This window comes from Mesoplodon densirostris, chromosome 15 (assembly GCF_025265405.1).
Source record: "Mesoplodon densirostris isolate mMesDen1 chromosome 15, mMesDen1 primary haplotype, whole genome shotgun sequence".
NCBI lineage: Eukaryota > Metazoa > Chordata > Mammalia > Artiodactyla > Ziphiidae > Mesoplodon > Mesoplodon densirostris.
The window spans coordinates 85766048-85784711 of NC_082675.1; the positions used below are offsets into that span (position 1 = coordinate 85766048).

The 18664-nt window shown below is 43.2% G+C and overlaps 1 protein-coding gene across 1 annotated transcript in view; it reads right to left on the bottom strand.

Moving 5' to 3' along the window:
• Positions 1–825: 825 nt before the first annotated feature.
• FBXO15 (F-box protein 15) overlaps positions 826–18664 on the bottom strand; it is a 42938-nt gene continuing 25099 nt past the window's right edge. The window contains exons 8-9 of the mRNA XM_060118380.1: positions 2704–2828; positions 826–1212 (exon numbers count right to left, since the gene is read on the bottom strand). Coding sequence (XP_059974363.1) covers positions 943–1212; positions 2704–2828 — 395 coding nt within the window. The 3' untranslated portion in view covers positions 826–942. The remainder of the gene's footprint in view (positions 1213–2703; positions 2829–18664) is intronic.

Consider the following 18664-nt stretch of genomic DNA (forward strand, 5'->3'; position numbering starts at 1 on the left):
CTATACACAAACACCTCTCAAGAGAAAACTGATCAGATATTTCAATAAGAGAAGAAGAGAGATAGAGCGGGGAGGAGTTTAATCGTGTATGCCCCTGTGGGAGCAACATGGCATTTCAACGATCACTTCTGAGAACAACTGTAAGTGGGAGATAAAAATATGATAGAAAAAGATAATCAATACAATCTCAAACAAATTTAGAACCAAATCCCTGAAAAACGTGATTACATGAATGTTAATTTGAACCGCAGGTGTCTGCCGATCATCCTAAAGCATTTCTGCAGAGGGAGTGTCCTTCCCTCCCTGTCCCACTGATGCAGAGCTGGGTGTCTGAACTGCATGTGCATCACACTTCACTCTTCTAAGGGATAACAACTTCCTCTGATGATTACAGATGTATCTTTCCTTGTGAAGCAGGTCATTTGTCTATTTTACTTTGCTTTATTGAACACTAATGTGGCTGCTAAATGCCATGAATGTAGCACTTTCTAATTTTAATGAATACCATGAAGTTCACATTTAAATATATTTCTTTATTTGGGGTTCTAACCAATAAAGAAAAAATCCTACATATACAACACACATACACACGCACACACGCACACACGCACACACACACCCTCAAGAGAAAACTCATCTGTTGTCAGTCTGATCCGTTTTCTTGTCTTTTTAAAGTGTAAGTGCAGAAGAGAAGCAAATATCTTCTTTCTTTTTATTTTACATGAATTTCCACTGTGATGTGCTATTTTCACGTTTTTAAAATTTAACTTAATCTTCTAACCTTAACTTTAAAATGACTCAGAAATCATGATTTCTAGTGTGAAATAAGAGGACATCGAACAGGCTACTGCTTTATTTTAACTTCCAACAAACACCAAGAACAAAACCAGTTAGTCCAAAATAAACAAACAGCAACAATAATTTGCCACCTACTGCTAATGCTCAGTATTTGGTCCCAAACCAGTGGTTTATCTTTGCCACCCGCAGGTAGAGCGCCAGGCTGACGATAAAGTACTCTCCCGTCTCCTCGATCCACACCAGCTCCAAGTGCACCCTTCCCTCCGCGTCTGCGTAGTCCACACGGTACGTCTCCCCCAAGAAAGCAGGGCCGTCAGAGGGCCCGGGAGAGGGTCTCATGCACACGGGGGAACTGAAACACCAGAAGGGTTTCCCATATTCTTCCAAAAGAGTTAAGTCCATTATAGAGCAACTCTACAAAATAAACACAGATGTTTGCAAGTGTAAGGATAAAATGGCCAATTAGACCTGACGTAATAAATGTAGATGGAGCCTCGTCATGAGGATTAAGTGAAAGAGGAGGGAGAAGAGGAAAAAGAACAAAATTACAGGAAGAGGGAACAGCATGTGACAAGCACGTGACAGTTGCACGTGACAGCCCTCGGCACGGGGTGTGGCGGGTAGGTGGGGAGGGCGGCCAGGTCAGCTCCAGCCATCACTTAACAGCTGCACCCGCGTGCAGCAACCGGCACCAGCAAACGCAGAGACTGCCTTTCCAGTGGTCAGAGCTGGGATAAAGCTTTGTTTCCTGTACAATTACAACACTTCCCTTCCCACCCACGGTGGGAACTGAGTATCTGCTTCTCGATTACCAAGGAACACAAAACGAATTATATTATTTTTATATTACGCCGACCCTTTAAGTCTGCCATGTTGATATTTTGCCTTTCTTGGTCCTCAAGGTCCATTGTGACCTCAACATTTTAGCACGTGTTTCTGTAAGACTCATCTAAATGCATTTTAAAAAGTCAGGTCTGTGCTCTTGAAGACATGAAATAATATTCCTTTGTATGTGATAAATCTTTGCCAAGGTTTAAACAACTGCTCACACATGAACAGAATAAAACATCTCATTATATCAAATAGCAAGTGGAGCAAGAGAGAACCCTTAATGATACCGAAGTGCTTGCTTTTCACGCTCAGCAACAACACTGCTCTTGGCCTCGGCCATCACCCCTAGTCATTGTCTCAAGGCACCCGTGCTCGTAGGCAGAATTAAGCCAGCTTAACTGGGGCCCTCTTCATCCACAGCAGATGCATCCTGTGGAAATCCTGTTCATCCCACAACACACAGATGGAGAGGGGTGACAACCAGGGCACCCACGGGCACAGGGATCACAGGAGAAGCGAGATTGCGTGAGAACCCTCCTCCCCCACCCGCCGCCAGTCCCCGGCCACCACATCCTCCCTCCCCTCCGTGTGGCTGGTTTGTGATCGAGGTAAAAATTGATTTAACTGTTCAAGGAAAAATCTGTATGCTGGAACTTATAACTGCAATAAACTTTAAACGGGTGCCCTAAGATGTAATTGAGAAGTAATTAAGATGTTTTTGAGTAAATGCTACTTGCCTGGTCCAACCTACGGCTCCACTCTTTCTCCACAGAACGAACAGCCACAAGGACTTCGAGGGAACAGAAGGGTGCAATCAACACCGCTCAGCCACGTGCTGCGGGCCACCTACCCGCCAACTCCACCGCGCTCAGTGGAAAACGAAAGGCCCTCAAAACGCGTTGGATAAATCAGTCAACTGATTGCCACTGGCTAAGAGGACGTGCACAAATCTTCAGACACCAGAACAATAAATGTAGGACCTTCAAGGCAGCATCATACATATACATCAACAGACACATGTATTATACAGAAACCAGGTACGTTAAGAAAAAAAAAAACAAAACAACAAATTACCTTTATACAGCCATCAAAAATATTAGTTTTCCAAGAAAGGCCAACTTTTCCAATAAGAGGTAGGTGTTCTGTGCTATTTTTAAAATTTATCACACTGAGCTTCATATATTCATTTTCAATGTATCCTGAAAAGATCAAAGATTTTTAAAATTACTATATGCCAACCAATGCAGGGCAACAAGTCAAGATCCCTCAGACCTGCTGCTCTATAAAGGAAGCCTCGTGGAGCTAAGTACTGGGTTCGGGGGGAAAGGAGACCCGGACAGAGCTGACTCGGGCGTCTGGCTGAGGCGAGGGCACCACCATATCCCCCTGCAGTCCTGAGACAGAGAAATGAGCTTGTCTCAACGGTGAGACGGGGAGATGCCTCGGGTGAACAGGACAGCACCCTGTCACCGACGGGGAGACTGCTACGAGGCAAGGGTTCCACTGATTTGATTAAGCAAACCGCTAGGAAAATGGGGAACCAGAGCTGTGGAACTTAAGAAAACAGAGGCCGGAAACTGCACAGAAAAAGGGTGTTAAACGTGAGGGAGGGGAGAGACATCCAGAGAAAGGAGAGGTGAGAGCCAGCGAACACGGAAAGCAGTCAGGGAAGGAGCCCAGCGCGCGTCTTCGCAGGACCATATGAACAAGCAGAAATCCCACCACGTGCTGACCAAGAGCTGAGGCCAGAGCCCTGCCCTCCCTGGACAAACGCAGAGCTGCCCGGGAGCAGCCTCACCACCCAGGGCTGTCACGGCCCAGGTGCACGCACGCCCGGGGGCCTGCAGGACGGCTGAGCCTCGTGCACCCACTTTAACGCATCCTGCAAAGGGGAGCATCACCCGTGACGATGTCACAGGCCTTCACTCGCACGCAAGCTTTCTTCGGAGGCGACACCTGATCAAGGGTGAGATGCGAGTCATGGGCACAGCAGAGAAAGGAGAGCAGAGAACGGCACACGCTCTCTGACCCCGTGCTGCTTATTTCATGGGACAAAATAAAACCAAAACCAAGCTGCCCTGGGAGCTAGAGCCCCATTCCAGAAACTCTAGACAGTGTCCTCACTGAAGTGCAGCCAAAAGACCAGGACCAGGACATCAGCTCTGAGCGGGAGTCCCATTAGGCAGCGCAGCTCCAGCCCTGGAGGGCCTGTTAGCCAGTCTGGTCCGAGGACAGAGGCTGCCTAGGTTCCCTCCTCTGCGGCTGAGCGCTCAGCAAGAACCATGCAGCTTCTCAAGCGAGGCCTCGGAGGCGGCGAAGCAATGACATCCTGAACAGCAGATGTGGCTCTGCTCTGCCCTTTGTCACCGCACAGCCACGTGCAGGACTGCTGGCTTGTCCTCAAGACATGGCAGAAAGTGGACCCCAAGGTACAACAGCCAATAACAGCTCAACGGCAACTGTCTGAGTTGATAAACATGAAATCTCTGTAGGAAGCAAGGACTATTGCTACTCTGTTATCACCAGACATCCTCCCTGTAGAACAGCTAGATCACTGTGGTATCTTAAAAGGTCAGAGCTCTTCCCACTGACCCTGTGTAACTGCTTGCTTCTCTAAGACAGAACAAGGTGAAGCTCTCCGTACACGTAAGCAATCTGCACACAGAATGCATATGTGAAGGTGAATGCAAATAAAATAGGTCATTTTTTTGAGTATTTACTGTACACCAAGCATATGTTACATACTTTGTGTAGAGCAGCTTAAAAGAATACCTTAGAATAGTACTATTAATTAGACACTGCAATTCTCTGAGCTCACAGGTGAGAAAGCTACGCGCCGAGAGGTGAGCAGTGCCTTGCCCGAGGCCACGTGGTGGTCAGCGGCAGAAACGTGACCCAGACCTGTTCTGCATCTGGAGTCCATGTTACAACAGATTAAAACAGATATGAACGTGGGGACACACGATCACCTATTGGTTTCAATACTAGCTGAGAATGTATAACGTAGATCTAGATTCTCATGGAGTTTTGTTCTCATTTTACTGCCAATAGAGAAAAATCTATGAACGCACAGACGGAGGTGCTGGGGAACCGTTTACGGCTCCCAAAACTGTTGCTGGTTTGCTCATGCTCACTACCTCCCGTTCCCAGCCCTCCCGTAACCGGGTCGTGAGTGGCCTGGCTCCTTCCCTGAGACGCGCCCCTGCTCGCCTGGGTCAGAGTGAGCCATGGGAGCAGGTAGAGAAGGGAAAACGCCTCTGACAGAGGCAGGGGCAGAGGCCCAAGTCCTCGCAGAGCAGGCACGGGCAGCACTCTGGGGTCGACTACTAGGTGTGACAGGGCTATGTTTTCACAAGAGAAGCCACAGTGTGTCACACGTATACAAACCTAGAGTCTAGCCCTTCCAGAGAGACTGTGAACTACTGTATCCTTATACATTCCTGTGCTGCTTAAAGGATTCAGAGTAAATTCTGTTGTTGGAGACTCTAACTTTAACCTACCAATACGTGAGGCCATCCCCAAAACGCAGAGAAATACAACGCAAGGCTCACTACTCTTGGCTTCCCGCGACATGCACGCACAAGCACGGACTTCAGAGTCGTAAGGAGCTCGTTCCAAACCTGCCCAGGCATTTGCTAGAGGTATGACCACGGTCAAGCTCCAAGCCAAGCAAAATGAGACACAAACAGAGAGTACTTTATAAAGCTTTGTGATTATTGGAACAAGTAGTAAACATTAACGTTACAGGGTGAATTGTTATAAATGCCAGACTAAGGTTGCTAAGCACTTTAACGTATTATCTCAACCGTAATACTCCATCTGAAGAGCCAAGCCCACTGCTAAGCAGAAAGATGTACCATGTTCATGGAATGCAAGACTCAACATGGTTAAGACATCCATTTACCCAAATTGAAATACAGACAACAGCCAATAACAGCTCAACGGCAACTGTCTGAGTTGATAAACATGAAATCTCTGTAGGAAGCGAGGACTATTGCTACTCTGTTATCACCAGACATCCTCCCTGTAGAACAATCCAAATCATAATCCCAGCAGGCATTTAATAAATAATTTACAAATAAGTAATAAGATGTGACAGGCTGATTCACATGGAAATGCTAAAGACCTAAAATAGCCACACAATCTTGAAAAAAAGAAAAATAATTGACTTCAAGACTTACTATAGAGCTAAAGCAATCAAGACAGTGTGGTATTACTATAAAGATACACAAATAGATCAACAATACAGAACAGATAGGTCCAGAAATAGATCAACACTTCTACAAGCAACTGATTTTTGATGAAGATATCAAAATAATTCAATGAGAAAAGAAAGCCTTTTCACAAATGGTGCGATAACAACTTGCTATTCAGATGGGAAAATAAAATGAACCTCAACCCTTACCTCATACTTCACACAAAAATTAATTAGGGATGGATCACAGACCTAAATGTAAAAGCTAAAACCATAATCCAGCTGGAAGAAAGAATATCTCCATAACCTGGAGTAGGAAAAGTTTTTAAGACAGAAAAAAGAAAATAATACCATAAAACAATAATAAATTAGATTTCATCAAAGTGAGAAACTTCTGATCACTAAAAGATACCACTAAGAAAATGAATAAGCAAGCCATAGACTGGGAAAAAATATTTTCAAAACATATATCTGACAAAGGACTGTTATCCAGAATATATAAAGAGCTTCTATGATTGAGAAATAAAGAAAAAATACTGATTAAAAAAAAAAACACCACAAAAGGATTAAAGCCACTTCAAAAAATATGCAAATGAACAATAAGCACGTGAAAAAGTACTCAGCACTATTGGCCATTAGGGAGAAACTACTACTACCATACACCAGATGAGCTAAAATTTAAAAGACTAATAACATCAATGGTTGCCCAGGATACGGAGCAACCAGAACACTCATACACAAATGATAGAGTGTAAAATGGTACAACAACTCTAAAAAAAAGAAGTTTGGCAGTTTCTAATACATAAAAATTTCTTATACATAAAAAAAGACTGGCAACTTTTAATCCATAATTAAACCTGCCCTAATTCGACTTCCCAGTCCTAGGTATTTAGTCAAGAGAAATTAAAACATACGCTCACAGAAAAAGACTTGCACAAGAAATCTATAGCAGCTTTATTCATAACAGCCCCAAACAAAAAACAACCCAAATTCCCTCTCTATTAACAGGAAAACTGGTGAGCAAATTCTGGTATACTCATTCAATGGAATACAGTTCATCAATAACAGGAATGATTATCAACCTTGCATCAGTATAGATGCATCCCAGAGACATTATGCTGAATGAAAGAATCTAGACACAAAAGAGTACATACGATATGATCCCATTTATATGAAGTCCTAGAACTAGCAAAACTAATCTAATGTGGAAAAAATAAGCAAAATGTGTATGGGAGTTCTTGGACTATTCTTCTAATTTTTTCTAAGTTGGAAAGTATATCAGAAAGTTACAGAAAAAGCAGTGCTCAATAAAGGTTAGTTGTTAGCTGTATCAACCTTCCTCCGAAGGCCCCTCTGCTTTTTTTGCACTGGCCCCTCTTTTCCTATCCAACCTATAACTCTGGGCATGGCCCACCTGCATCCTCAGATCTTCCTCGTCCCCCATTGCTTTAGGGAGTTTATCAGTCACCGCTGTGGCTGACAGCACCCTCCTACCTACATTATTCTCTTCCTTTCCTAAACCCCTGTACACTTTAACATTTAAATATATTGGACTGTTAGATCTGTTTCCTGAAATAATCTACCATCTTTGGGAATAAAGGTCATGTCTTCTGTGGCATATTAATGGCACTACTAATAACATTTCTCAGCTTTGATTAGAGTTCATTTTGTGCATCGTAAATAGAACACAGATAAAGTGGGAAGTAAAGAAAGTGGGGAGCAGAGATTGGTGACTGAATTTTCCTGAAGCAAAGAGAAAGAAGAGGGAAGGGGGTTCAGTTAGCTTAGAACTGCCTGAGGCAAGGACATCAGAGCACAAGTTAACTAAACAGAGAAGCTGAACGAGACAGAACCCTCGATCACCGTCTGGAGATCAACTCAGGGACACAAATAAATGGAACGGCCGTCAGGAGGCAACTCTCAGGTGTCTCTAAGTCTTGGATAGAGAGGTAGGAAGACCCTATAAACCTAAAAATAGTTGCCACAGAGCATTAACAATTTACAGCGGAGACCTGATGCGACAAAGTAATCATCAGTAACAAGATGGTATAATCATTAGACTCTAATGATCAGATAGAACTGGCACTAATTCTTAGGGAGAGAAAATCTTTAGTATCCCCCCATTCCCTGTTGGTTGTCTAATGTAAATCTGCCCTGGCATATACATGGCTTTTCTATTTCTCTCAGCTAATTATTTTCAGATACCTCTGTTATTTTCCAAACCCCTGATATACTTAAAATGTAAACAGTTAAATACAATCACAGATCAGGTCCCTGAACACGAGGAGGATCAGAGCTCCCTCTTCCACTTCCGTTTCTTCTGTAGGTTGCAAAAGGGAAATGAATTGGAGCTGTACTGGTGGGAGACTGGAAAAATAGAACTTCCAAATCTTTAGGACAACTTCCGTCCTCAGTTCCGGCTTGGACCCAAACAATGTCTGTCTTGGAAGATGTGACGACATCAATAAAATCTCCAATAATCTTCTGAGAAGCAGGGGCAGTGGGGGGGGGGGTCTCTACTTCTTTCATGTTAAGTAGGACTCCCACAGGCTACATTTTCTTGTGGTGTCTTTCCTGATATTGGTGACAATTAATTTGATTTTAAAGAGAATAACTTGTGTATTTAGACTCCTTAAAACTTCACTGTTCATTAATTCAATAAGTGTTTGAAAATAGCTTTTTCTATTGCTGTATTTAAAAGTTCAGACTGGTACTTTCACAAGACTTGGTTCAATTTTCCTGCCTCTGGCCCAATTTTCTATCAGTCCACTCCATCTGAATATAATTATTTTTTCCTAGACTAGCCCTTCCAAAGACGTTTAAGGGGAAAGTATGTGGATGTTTGTTTTGGGCCCTCCAATGCCTGTTCTGCTTCTCTTGCTAAGAACAGTCCAGCATCCTCTGAGGAACACAGCCAGGTCGGTGCCCATGCTTCAGATGTGAGAAACCAGGCTCGGTCATGGAGCCCCATCCATCTGGCCACTAACTGAGTCAGGGGCGGTTCATGACCCGACCAGAGCCAGGGAGATGCTCTGAGACTTGTGGGCAGGCTGTGGGTGGAGCTTGGGAGCAAGACCTCGGCCTTGGATGTGGGATCTAGAGCTAGTTAGAGCTGCCCTGGGAGGAGGAAGTCCAACTCAGAACCCAGCGAAGCAAGAGTCATCGGAATGGTTGGGTTTCCCTGGTGGCGCAGTGGTTGAGAGTCCGCCTGCCGATGCAGGGGACACGGGTTCGTGCCCCGGTCCGGGAAGATCCCACATGCCGCGGAGCGGCTGGGCCTGTGAGCCATGGCCGCTGAGCCTGCGCATCCGGAGCCTGTGCTCCGCAACAGGAGAGGCCACAACAGTGAGAGGCCCGCGTACCGCAAAAAAAAAAAAAAAGGGTTGTCGGAATGGGAGCGAGAAGGAGGGACGGAAGGCTGCTGGACACATCCAGTCCCACTGACATGAAACAAGCCCACCCGGCAACTGCACTGGGAAGAAGACCTACCTACCCCTGGGTTTTTCAACATGAATCCTTCTTGCTAAGCCAGGTTTAGGTTAGGTTTTCTAGGTAGAAAATTAGGTTCTAGGTAGCTTTCAAACAAAAAATAACTTTTCCATCTATACAGAAGCGTTTTTTTCCTTTAAAATAATTTTTGAATCAGAAAACATGAATACACTTATAAGTGGAAGAGGAGTTGATGGGAAACTGGTTTGAAATAATGAAGAGATAAGAGACCAAGGGCTAAATAAAGGTCCCAGAACAGGCAGGAGCAGATATATTTAGGAATGGAAACTGGAAAATCTTTTGGAAAGAGAGTGAGACATCTTTTTCTCTGAAATAGGAAAATAACAAGCCTACAAACAGACTATGATACCGTGAAGATGTGCTGGCAGATGAGGGAGGAAGATCAGGAAGCACAATAATTTTTCTTAGCACGGCGGGTAGTGAGCCTTGAGAACAAGGAAGATGAGTGTGACTGTATTTAAACAGCCTTTCTGCGAAATACAAGGCGGGACTAACGAGTTGATTAAAAGATTTCTGAGTAGCAACAAGGGATGGGTTGAAATCTGACAGCCCCAGTGGACATGCATTTGTGACTTCCTGCAAGGAACTGCCGGGCATTCATGAAGTTAGACCCTCAAACAGAGTCAAGAGTCCAGAAATGCAAAAGAAGAGGAAAAGGGCTCATCACATAAAGGTTTGAGGCTCCTCCTCACAGGTCCTGTGTTACCGGCGGGGCTGGCTTCAGGGGCCACAACCTGTGTGGATACAAGGGACCCCTCCCGGTTTAATGTGCTGCTGTCAGCAGTTTGAACTTAATAATTTTCTAAAGAGGAGCCCCGCGGTTTCATTTTGCACTGGGTCCCACAAATCACATGGCCTCTTCTGCTTCAGGGCAAGGACCACTGACTCCCCGTGAGCACTGACATAAAACGTATGGAGATCAGGGTTCTCCTGCTCTGTGAACAGAATCTGTAATGTTGATTTTTTCATAATGAGTCACCAAAAAGTACAAAGCGGGAAAAAATGTGCTAACAACCACTGATGAAGATGCTCTAAAGAATTATCTGTTCTAATTTTTCTAGATAATCACCACCTAGAAAGTACTGTACTATTTCTAATGCCTTCCTGTTATCATAAGTGCTTAGAAAGGATAATCTGACCTAGAAACATAGAAAGTAGTTAGTATCAAGGGAACAAAAGAGGGAACAAAAAAGTATCTATTTTTGGAATCACAAAAATAAAAATGGGATAACATGCTATATATGAAAAGTATCTTAAACAAACACTGAAAACTTTAAAAGTAGAATTTCTTAAAGAGAGGTTATCTGGGCTAACCAGTGTCTGCTGCTCAAAAGTTGAACAACCCTACTTTTTTCATAGAATAAAAATAAGTTTCTCAGGTCCATAACTTCTTTCAAACCCCTCAATATTTTCTATTGTGTCTTACAGAGTAAGGCACTGAATATTTATCATTTAATCAGTACTTTAATGAAAAGCATATTGCAGAATCTCTATAGAAGATAGAACAAATCTAACAACAGATAATGGGAACATAATCTAAACATATTCCTTTGCAATGGCAGCACAAAAATGAGTTGAGAAAGGTGAAGGACCTACATAAGAAAACATTTCTCCTAAGGGCAGAGAAGGAAACTTAAAGAAATGGAGAGATCGTCCAAAACCCTAAGTGAAAACACATCAATTCCTTTCAAATTAATGTCCACATTCAATACAAATCTGATCAAAATCCAAATAAGACATTTAAGATCTGGCCAGGTGATTATTAATTATATCTAAAAGAATAAATGGATGGAAATAACTGAGAAATGCTGCATGAAAGTTCACTAGTAAGAAATGTTACATCGGGGGAGGGACACATTTTCGTAACACAGTTCACAAGTAAAGCCTGAACTGCCTTCCTGCCTGGTGGAGATACAGCGAGAAGGGGTGCAAATCCTCAGCAGAGAGAAGGAGCCCGAAGCGGGAAAGGCACAGGAACCTGCAGGCTGCGTGTAATCTTTATGTTAATCAAAAGGAAGTGTGGGTTTAAAAGATGAAGAGAAATAATGTAAAGGAAACAAAGGTGAATATTCGCCTGATCTTGGCAAGTGATACTTCCCACGTGAAAAAATTTTGGAAGAAACAACAAGAAAGAAAGGACTGATTATGGACAATTAAAAACTTTGGAAGGATCCAAAGCAACATATACCAAATTAAAAGGCAAAAGACAAAATGGAGAAAACACTTGCAGCAAATATTACAACTCGTATAAATCTTGTAAATATTTAAAACAATGGAACCAATCAAACACAAACAGATGGAAAGTCAATCAGGAGAGAAATGTGAAACCAAGAGAACACTAGCACCTGCCCACCTCCTGGAAGCACTCCTTACTCCCTCTTACTTCCTCCCTTTAGTCCTTGGGGAACCTTACGTGGAAGGTTCTCATGCTACTGCACCATCACACACCTGTGACAGGTACTCCAGAATCTGGATCCTATGAAGACGCCCCTGAAATAGCCTACGGGATAGCTGCTACAGTAGCCATACACCTCTGCTACAGTCAACAGGCTTTTTTAAATAGCCAACCGAACATTCAACATTTGCCAATTTAAAACAATCAGGTGTCATTTGCACCTCTCAAATCATCAAATATTTTTCAAATTAATGCTCATGATAATAGTGCTATAATCATGAAAATGGAGACCTACGTGCCCAACAGAAGGAGAATGGGTCAATAAATCCTGATAAAACCAAACAATGGGTTGTCACACAACTTTTCAAAATCTAATTTTTCCAAAGAGTACTACTTAGTGACATGGGGAAAAAGCAAGCACTGTTCACACAATGTGGTCCACAAATATAAATATAGCTACAGATTTGAAAATGGACCAAAATATAAACAAGAGTTGTCCTTGGGTGATTTTTATTTGCTTCTTTAGAAGTGTCCATATATTCAGAATTTTCAACTCCCATAATAAGAAAAAGACATTAGTTTTTAAATGCATTTTTATAACAACTCAAATAAGTGACAGAAGCAGCATACCTTGTTACTTAAAACTTCTTTCCCTTTGCTTCTTTAACATCACTCTCCCTCTCAATACTGATAAAAAGAGTACAGTCTGCTGTACTATGCAAAACCTTTTTCCCTCAGCTTCTGAAAATTGGTAATAATTAGCCTGACACAAAGATAAAAAAATATGCATTCTTTTATACTTTGCACTGTTGATTATGCTCTTTTTCAAGCTCTATTAACACTTCAAAGACACAGCTGGACTACTTCCTGTCTGCTCTTCCACTGGGCAGCACCCATTCTCATCCTGAGATCCTCTATTCTTAGCAAGGCCTGCCTGCAGGGCTGGCCCTTGGCTGGGGTCTGGGGATGGATTCCAGGAGTACTCCCACCTCGCCATCCCTCGCTGACAAGAGTGGGTCACCTGCCTGAACAGTCTGTACCAACAATGTGGTTCCTGCTGAGCACCTTTCCACCTGGGAGGCTGGAGTTTGGGCGAGCCAGGCAGCAGATGCCCACGTAACCAGCCCCCAAAAGAGCCCTGGGAGCTGAGTCTCCAACACACTTCTCGGGTAGGCAGCATCTCGCAGGTGTCCTCACGACTCCTGTGTGACCGCACATCCTGGGAGGGGACCCTCGGAAGCCTGCACCTCCTTCCCCTAAACTTCACCCCTTGAGGCTTTTCCCCTCCACTGACCTTGCTCTGTACCCTTGGGCGGTAATAAATCTTAGCCATTAATAAAACTATACCTTGAGACCTGTGAGTCCTCCCAACGGATCACTGAACCTCCCAGCAGATCCACTGGGTCTTGGGGACCCAATGCCAACAGTCTACCCACATTTGCAAAAGAACAGAAATCATAATGTGCACAGGAAAACCCACAATGCACTTTAAGAAGCTTACTTCAAGTTTCCATTTACAAATTATTTCTCTTATAAATCCAATTCAGGTAACAAAATATGTCTTCACTTAAACTTCCTTTTAGCTTAACTTTAGTGGCAATACCCAAAGAAGCAGGTAGCAAACATGGACAGGCTCAGGAATCATGAGTCTTCCTTTGAAAAAAAAGGTAATACTGTTCCTTTTAAGAAAATTCTTAATGCAGCCATGACTCGTCAAAGTGACAGAACACATGAAAATACAAAGAGAAAACATCCCAGGTCCTTGGGGGAAGGAATATGACAAAGTTCCAAGGAGAAGCAGTCAAATAAACCTTTAGGGAAAGAAGAAAGGACCTGGATTCTCTGTATTCGCCATCAGCGGCGCTGAGAGGTAGGATATCCTCTCCCTGGACAGCGTCTGACTGAGGAGGAGGATGTCTAGAGCTCGAGCTCCGCATCGGCAAACTGGAGGACCAGGCAGAGCCGCCAGCACGGAGCCTGCTCCGACCCGAAAGGCAGACAAGGTGAACAGTACAGCAGGGCGTGGTGTCACCACGTGGGAGCTGAGCCCACCAGAGAAGTGTGGGAATTCACAGCCCAGAGGCGTTGGCTGTGGCCTCATAGCGCTGGCCAAGGGCAGGGTCCCAGGGTGCTCATCCCCCAAGGGCGAGCTCTGTGTCTCAGGGATCTCACTCCAGCTCCAAGAACTAACTAGGGTCTTCTGGTTTGATTTTAGTAACATGTATGGCAACTACAACAATAAAAATCCAAAGAACCTTGTAGCACAGTATATGCGACAGAGTTAATAAACTAGAACAGAGGGATATTTTATTCAGAGAAAATACTGTGACCAAGAGGCAGAGAGCATCAAATGGCCAGTACTCACTCTGAATGCTTCACTGGGGTTGCTCTGTATGAATATAAACATGGCGTGAATCTTCTGATTATCTGTATTCCCTGCATACGAACTGACTGCACCGTCATTTCTGGAGATCTTTTTAGCCCATCGTAGGCAAATTATTCTACACAATGCATTCTATACTAAAACTCTAAAGAAATATATACATTTCCTCTAAAGGATGAAGGCATGCTCAGATTTATAGACATATCATGGTACAACTAATGAAAATAGCTACGAATTGCTATAAGTCCAATATTTATCAGAATACCTGACAAGAGAATCTGGAACTGCAAAAGATGTGCACGGTATCTTGGGCAGTTGCTGCTTCAATGATCCCATGCTTTCTCAGTCACTGTAGTTTTACTCTGTGTTTAACATTTGGTAAGACCAGTAGCCCTCTTATTATTTTCAAAATGTAATCAAGACCTGGATGGTGGTCACACAGTTGTTTGCCTTATGATAATTTGTTTTATGCGTTTCTCCTTGTGTCATTTCACAATACAAAAAAAGTTTAACCACGCAGGTGGCTTCAGAGTTATGGGTAATGGTCTACTTCTTACACTGTGTGGCGGCTACATGGGTTTTTTAATTGTTTCTTTTTCTGCAGTCTAAACACATTATACAGAGAAAAGATGACACTACCTCACACTTAAAAATTTAAAACAAAAATTTTATCAACCATGCCATATTCATGTGTATTTCTAAATGGATTTTAGAGTCAACTTTGCAAGTTTCATAATAAATTCCCTTTGGGATTTTTTAATAGAACTGTAATGAATTTGTGGACTAAATTGGTACAGCCTCAAATGTTTTATTTAAAGATGGAATGCTGGAAGCGGTCCTACAAAATGACCAAACTCAGGCTCTGTCCATCAATTATGTCATATTTAAAGTTGTACCTTTCCGCTCCTTCGAGACCCCTCCTAACTGGGTCTGGCCCCCTCCCCATTAACCCGTCTGAGCGCCACCACTAGTCCCTTTACGCCGGCCCCGGCCCCCCTTGGCCTGCCCCTCCTCAGAGCCCTCCGGGAGCCCCTGGAGCCACCCTCCCTGGGGCCTGTGACCTGGCCCAGCAGGCTTCTCTGCACCCGTCACGGAGGGCAGGCGACGCGCGTGAGACGTGCACATCCGCTGCCAGCACACCCCCTGCATCCGCCAGCAACTGTCAATGCACACACCAGACACACAGACGGGCCTGGTCCCCTCTCCCTCCTGCCACTCCCCGTAGGCTGCCTCCTCAGAGCCAGGCGAGGATGCTCCCAGCTCTAGGGACGTGATGATAGAACATTTATCCTTGATGGGGCACAGTGCCGTCATCCCCTCCTGCAATGACATCATTGGAATTTACTAAATATACCCCCTGGTACCACAAGAGAGTTTCTCAAAAACCGTAGCAGGCGTCTGAGTCTGTACTCCAATGAAATGTGACAACTCTGATGGCAACGGCGCCCCCTGCTGACCCTCATCGCAGAACTACACGCAGAGGAAGCACGTGAGTCTTGTGTGAAGTCTTAGGGTGAAAGTGTTCCTCACTGTGAAAACAACAGATGAAGGTGAATTATTCCCATAGAAGTTTCCTGGCCTCCTTCACTTTACCTGGCCTCCTGTGTGTCCTAACAACCATCTCAGCTTCTCAGGGGTGCGTCAGCACTCCAGCAGAGAAGGGCCCCACCTGACACCCGTACAATGTCAACACCTTGAAAAGACAGAGTCACACACACAAGAAGATCCACTCTAGAAGCACATCACGGCAAAGTACAGTGGAGAGAAGACAATGGCCAGGCTCGGGTGCAGATGGAGCTCCGCCACGCACCAGCTGCTCATGATTCAAGAACTGGCCTATGGTCCACTCCAGCCGCCCTGTTAACAACACGGGAGAGATCACAGTGCCCAGCCCACAGGCTTGCCGTGGAGATTAATATAAATATGAAACGTTCAGCAAGCACCTCTGATGAGTGCCCATCCGTGTTCTCTGTCACCATCATCCCACCCTCATCATTATCACGGGCACAGCTTAGGTGTGAGGGACACACACAAAGCTTCATCAACATGATGCTGTATTTCCTGAGAATGAGGAGAGGGGGAATCCTCTCCTCTGAAGTCCTAGCACCCGCCTAAGACAGACCTCGACCCAACCCCTGGAGAACAGAGATCGTGTCAGGTAGGAAATGCTGGAAGTGAAGGGCTCCTGAGGATGCAGGGCTGGAGCCCTGGAGAGCAAGAGAACAAGTTCTCTGCCGACACCAGCCCCAATCACACGAGTTTGTGCCCTGGGTATAGACGGGGGCATGTCAGCAGTCCCCTCGACAGTGTATACCAGGAAAAGGGACAGATTTCATTCTCTATTTTAAATAACAGAATAAAGGTAAATGGGTTAAAGTACAGAGAAGATAATTTGGGCTCAGTGAAAGGCCGAATTTTCACACCTTCACAAAAGTGAGTGGGCTGTTTCCGGGCAGAGCAAACTCAAGCCTAGGAGGGGTCAGTCTCTAGATCACCTCACCAGTCCTTCCTAACTTTGAGAGTCCCAGATTCTGGGCATAAAGACCACTGAAGAAAACAAGGAAACCTGAAAATTAAACAATCTAAGCAGTCAACTCAAAAAAGCTAGAAAAAGATCAAAATAAACCTAAAGAAAACAGATGATTTCTAGAAAATCATATAAATACTAAAACTGATTCCATTAAAAGTAGAAAACCTGATTATAAGGGAATCAGAAACATTTAAAACATAAAAAATAGAGGAAAACTATACCCTGAGTTTAAATGGAAAATACTAAAAACCAAATAACTGAAACCAGTACCTTAAAAATAAGCATACATATGACAAGAGAAGCTTATCTTAGGGATTCTAGGATGTTAACCAATAGAAGATACATTAATGAAATTCACTATAATAGTGTAAAGGAGAAAAAAAATTGTATCATCAATAGTTGCCCAAATGTATTTGATAACATTTAACAATTATTCCTGACTTTTTTCAAAAAAATCCAACAAATCCAGGAATAGAAAGAAACTTCCTTAACTTGTAAGAACACATAACAAAAACCTAGAACAAACATACTTAGTGATAACGTATTTTATTAACTTAGTTCCCCATTAAGTTGGTAATACCCTCATAAGAGAGGAATTTGCCAGTGTTCTTCAAAATTACATTTGCATTTACCCTTTGAGCTAGCAACCCTATTTCTAAGCAACTCTCCCAAAGACAAGCTGCCAAAACATGAAGCAATGTGTGAACAAGCCTATTCCTTTTATATTCGCTATTCCACTGCCTGTAACAGCAAAGACTGGAAACCACGGAAAAAGACATTAACAAACTACCTACCTATGGATGTTTTAAAAAGAGAGAATGAAAAAGATCTGTATCTCATTCTAAAGACTAATCTCCAGGGCATCCCTGGTGGCACAGAGGTTAAGAATCCACCTGCCAATGCAGGGGACACAGGTTCGAGCCCTGGTCCGGGAAGATCCCACATGCCGCGGAGCAGCTAAGCCTGTGCGCCACAACTACTGAGCTTGTGCTCTAGAGCCCACGAGCCACAACTACTGAAGCCTGCACGCCACAACTACGGAAACCCACGTGCCTAGAGCCCGTGCTCCACAACAAGAGAAGCCACTGCAATGAGAAGCCTGTGCGCCACAACAAACAGTAACCCCTGCTCGCTGCAACTAGAAAAGCCTGCATACAGCAACGAAGACCCAACACAGCCAAAAACAAACAAACAAACAAACAAACAAACATGCCCATTAAAAAATAAATAAATAAAGACTAATCTCCAGAATAAATTATTAATTGGGAAAAAGGAAGGAACTTGAAAGGGAGTATAGTATGCCTCATTTAAAAAAAAAAAGGAAGAAATATGAATATATTGATATATAGCATTATGTATTCAAAAAGAAACATTTAAAGAACAAACCTTAGGCTAATATAAAGGGTTAACTTTGAAGGGAGGAAAAGAAGAGAAGTGAAGGGACAAGAGTAGAAGTACATGTCTCTGAACCACATTGCTTTGTAATGTCAACTCTGGACCATATACATGTTGTCTGTAATGTTTAAATGTAAAAATAGAAGCAAAGGAATCCTGAAAAAATAAACAATCAACTGAAACAAATCACTCTAATTGTCTATCAAAGAGATAGCATACCAGACAGCAGAATTATTTTAGGTGACTTAACTTTTTCTAACATGACATATCTTTTTTCTAACATGACATATCTTAAACACATAAAGAACCACAAGGAAAATCTTAATTAAAATAACATTCAGTAGGTTATTACTAATAATTTCAGTACTGTTTTTGAAAGTATTATATATTTTGATGTTGTTCGGAACAAAGACTTTCAGCAAAAGAAAAGAAATATAAGTATATAATAAAAAAGGTTAATTACAAACCCCAAGATCTTTCATTTAAATGAATGCATGATTTATTTCTACATATTATAAAATCTACAAACCTCATAGCTCTGCCTACGGAAAACCCTAAAAGAAATGAAAACCCAAGAGTAATGTGCATCCCTAGGATGCAGATTATGGTCTCTAAATACCATAGCGT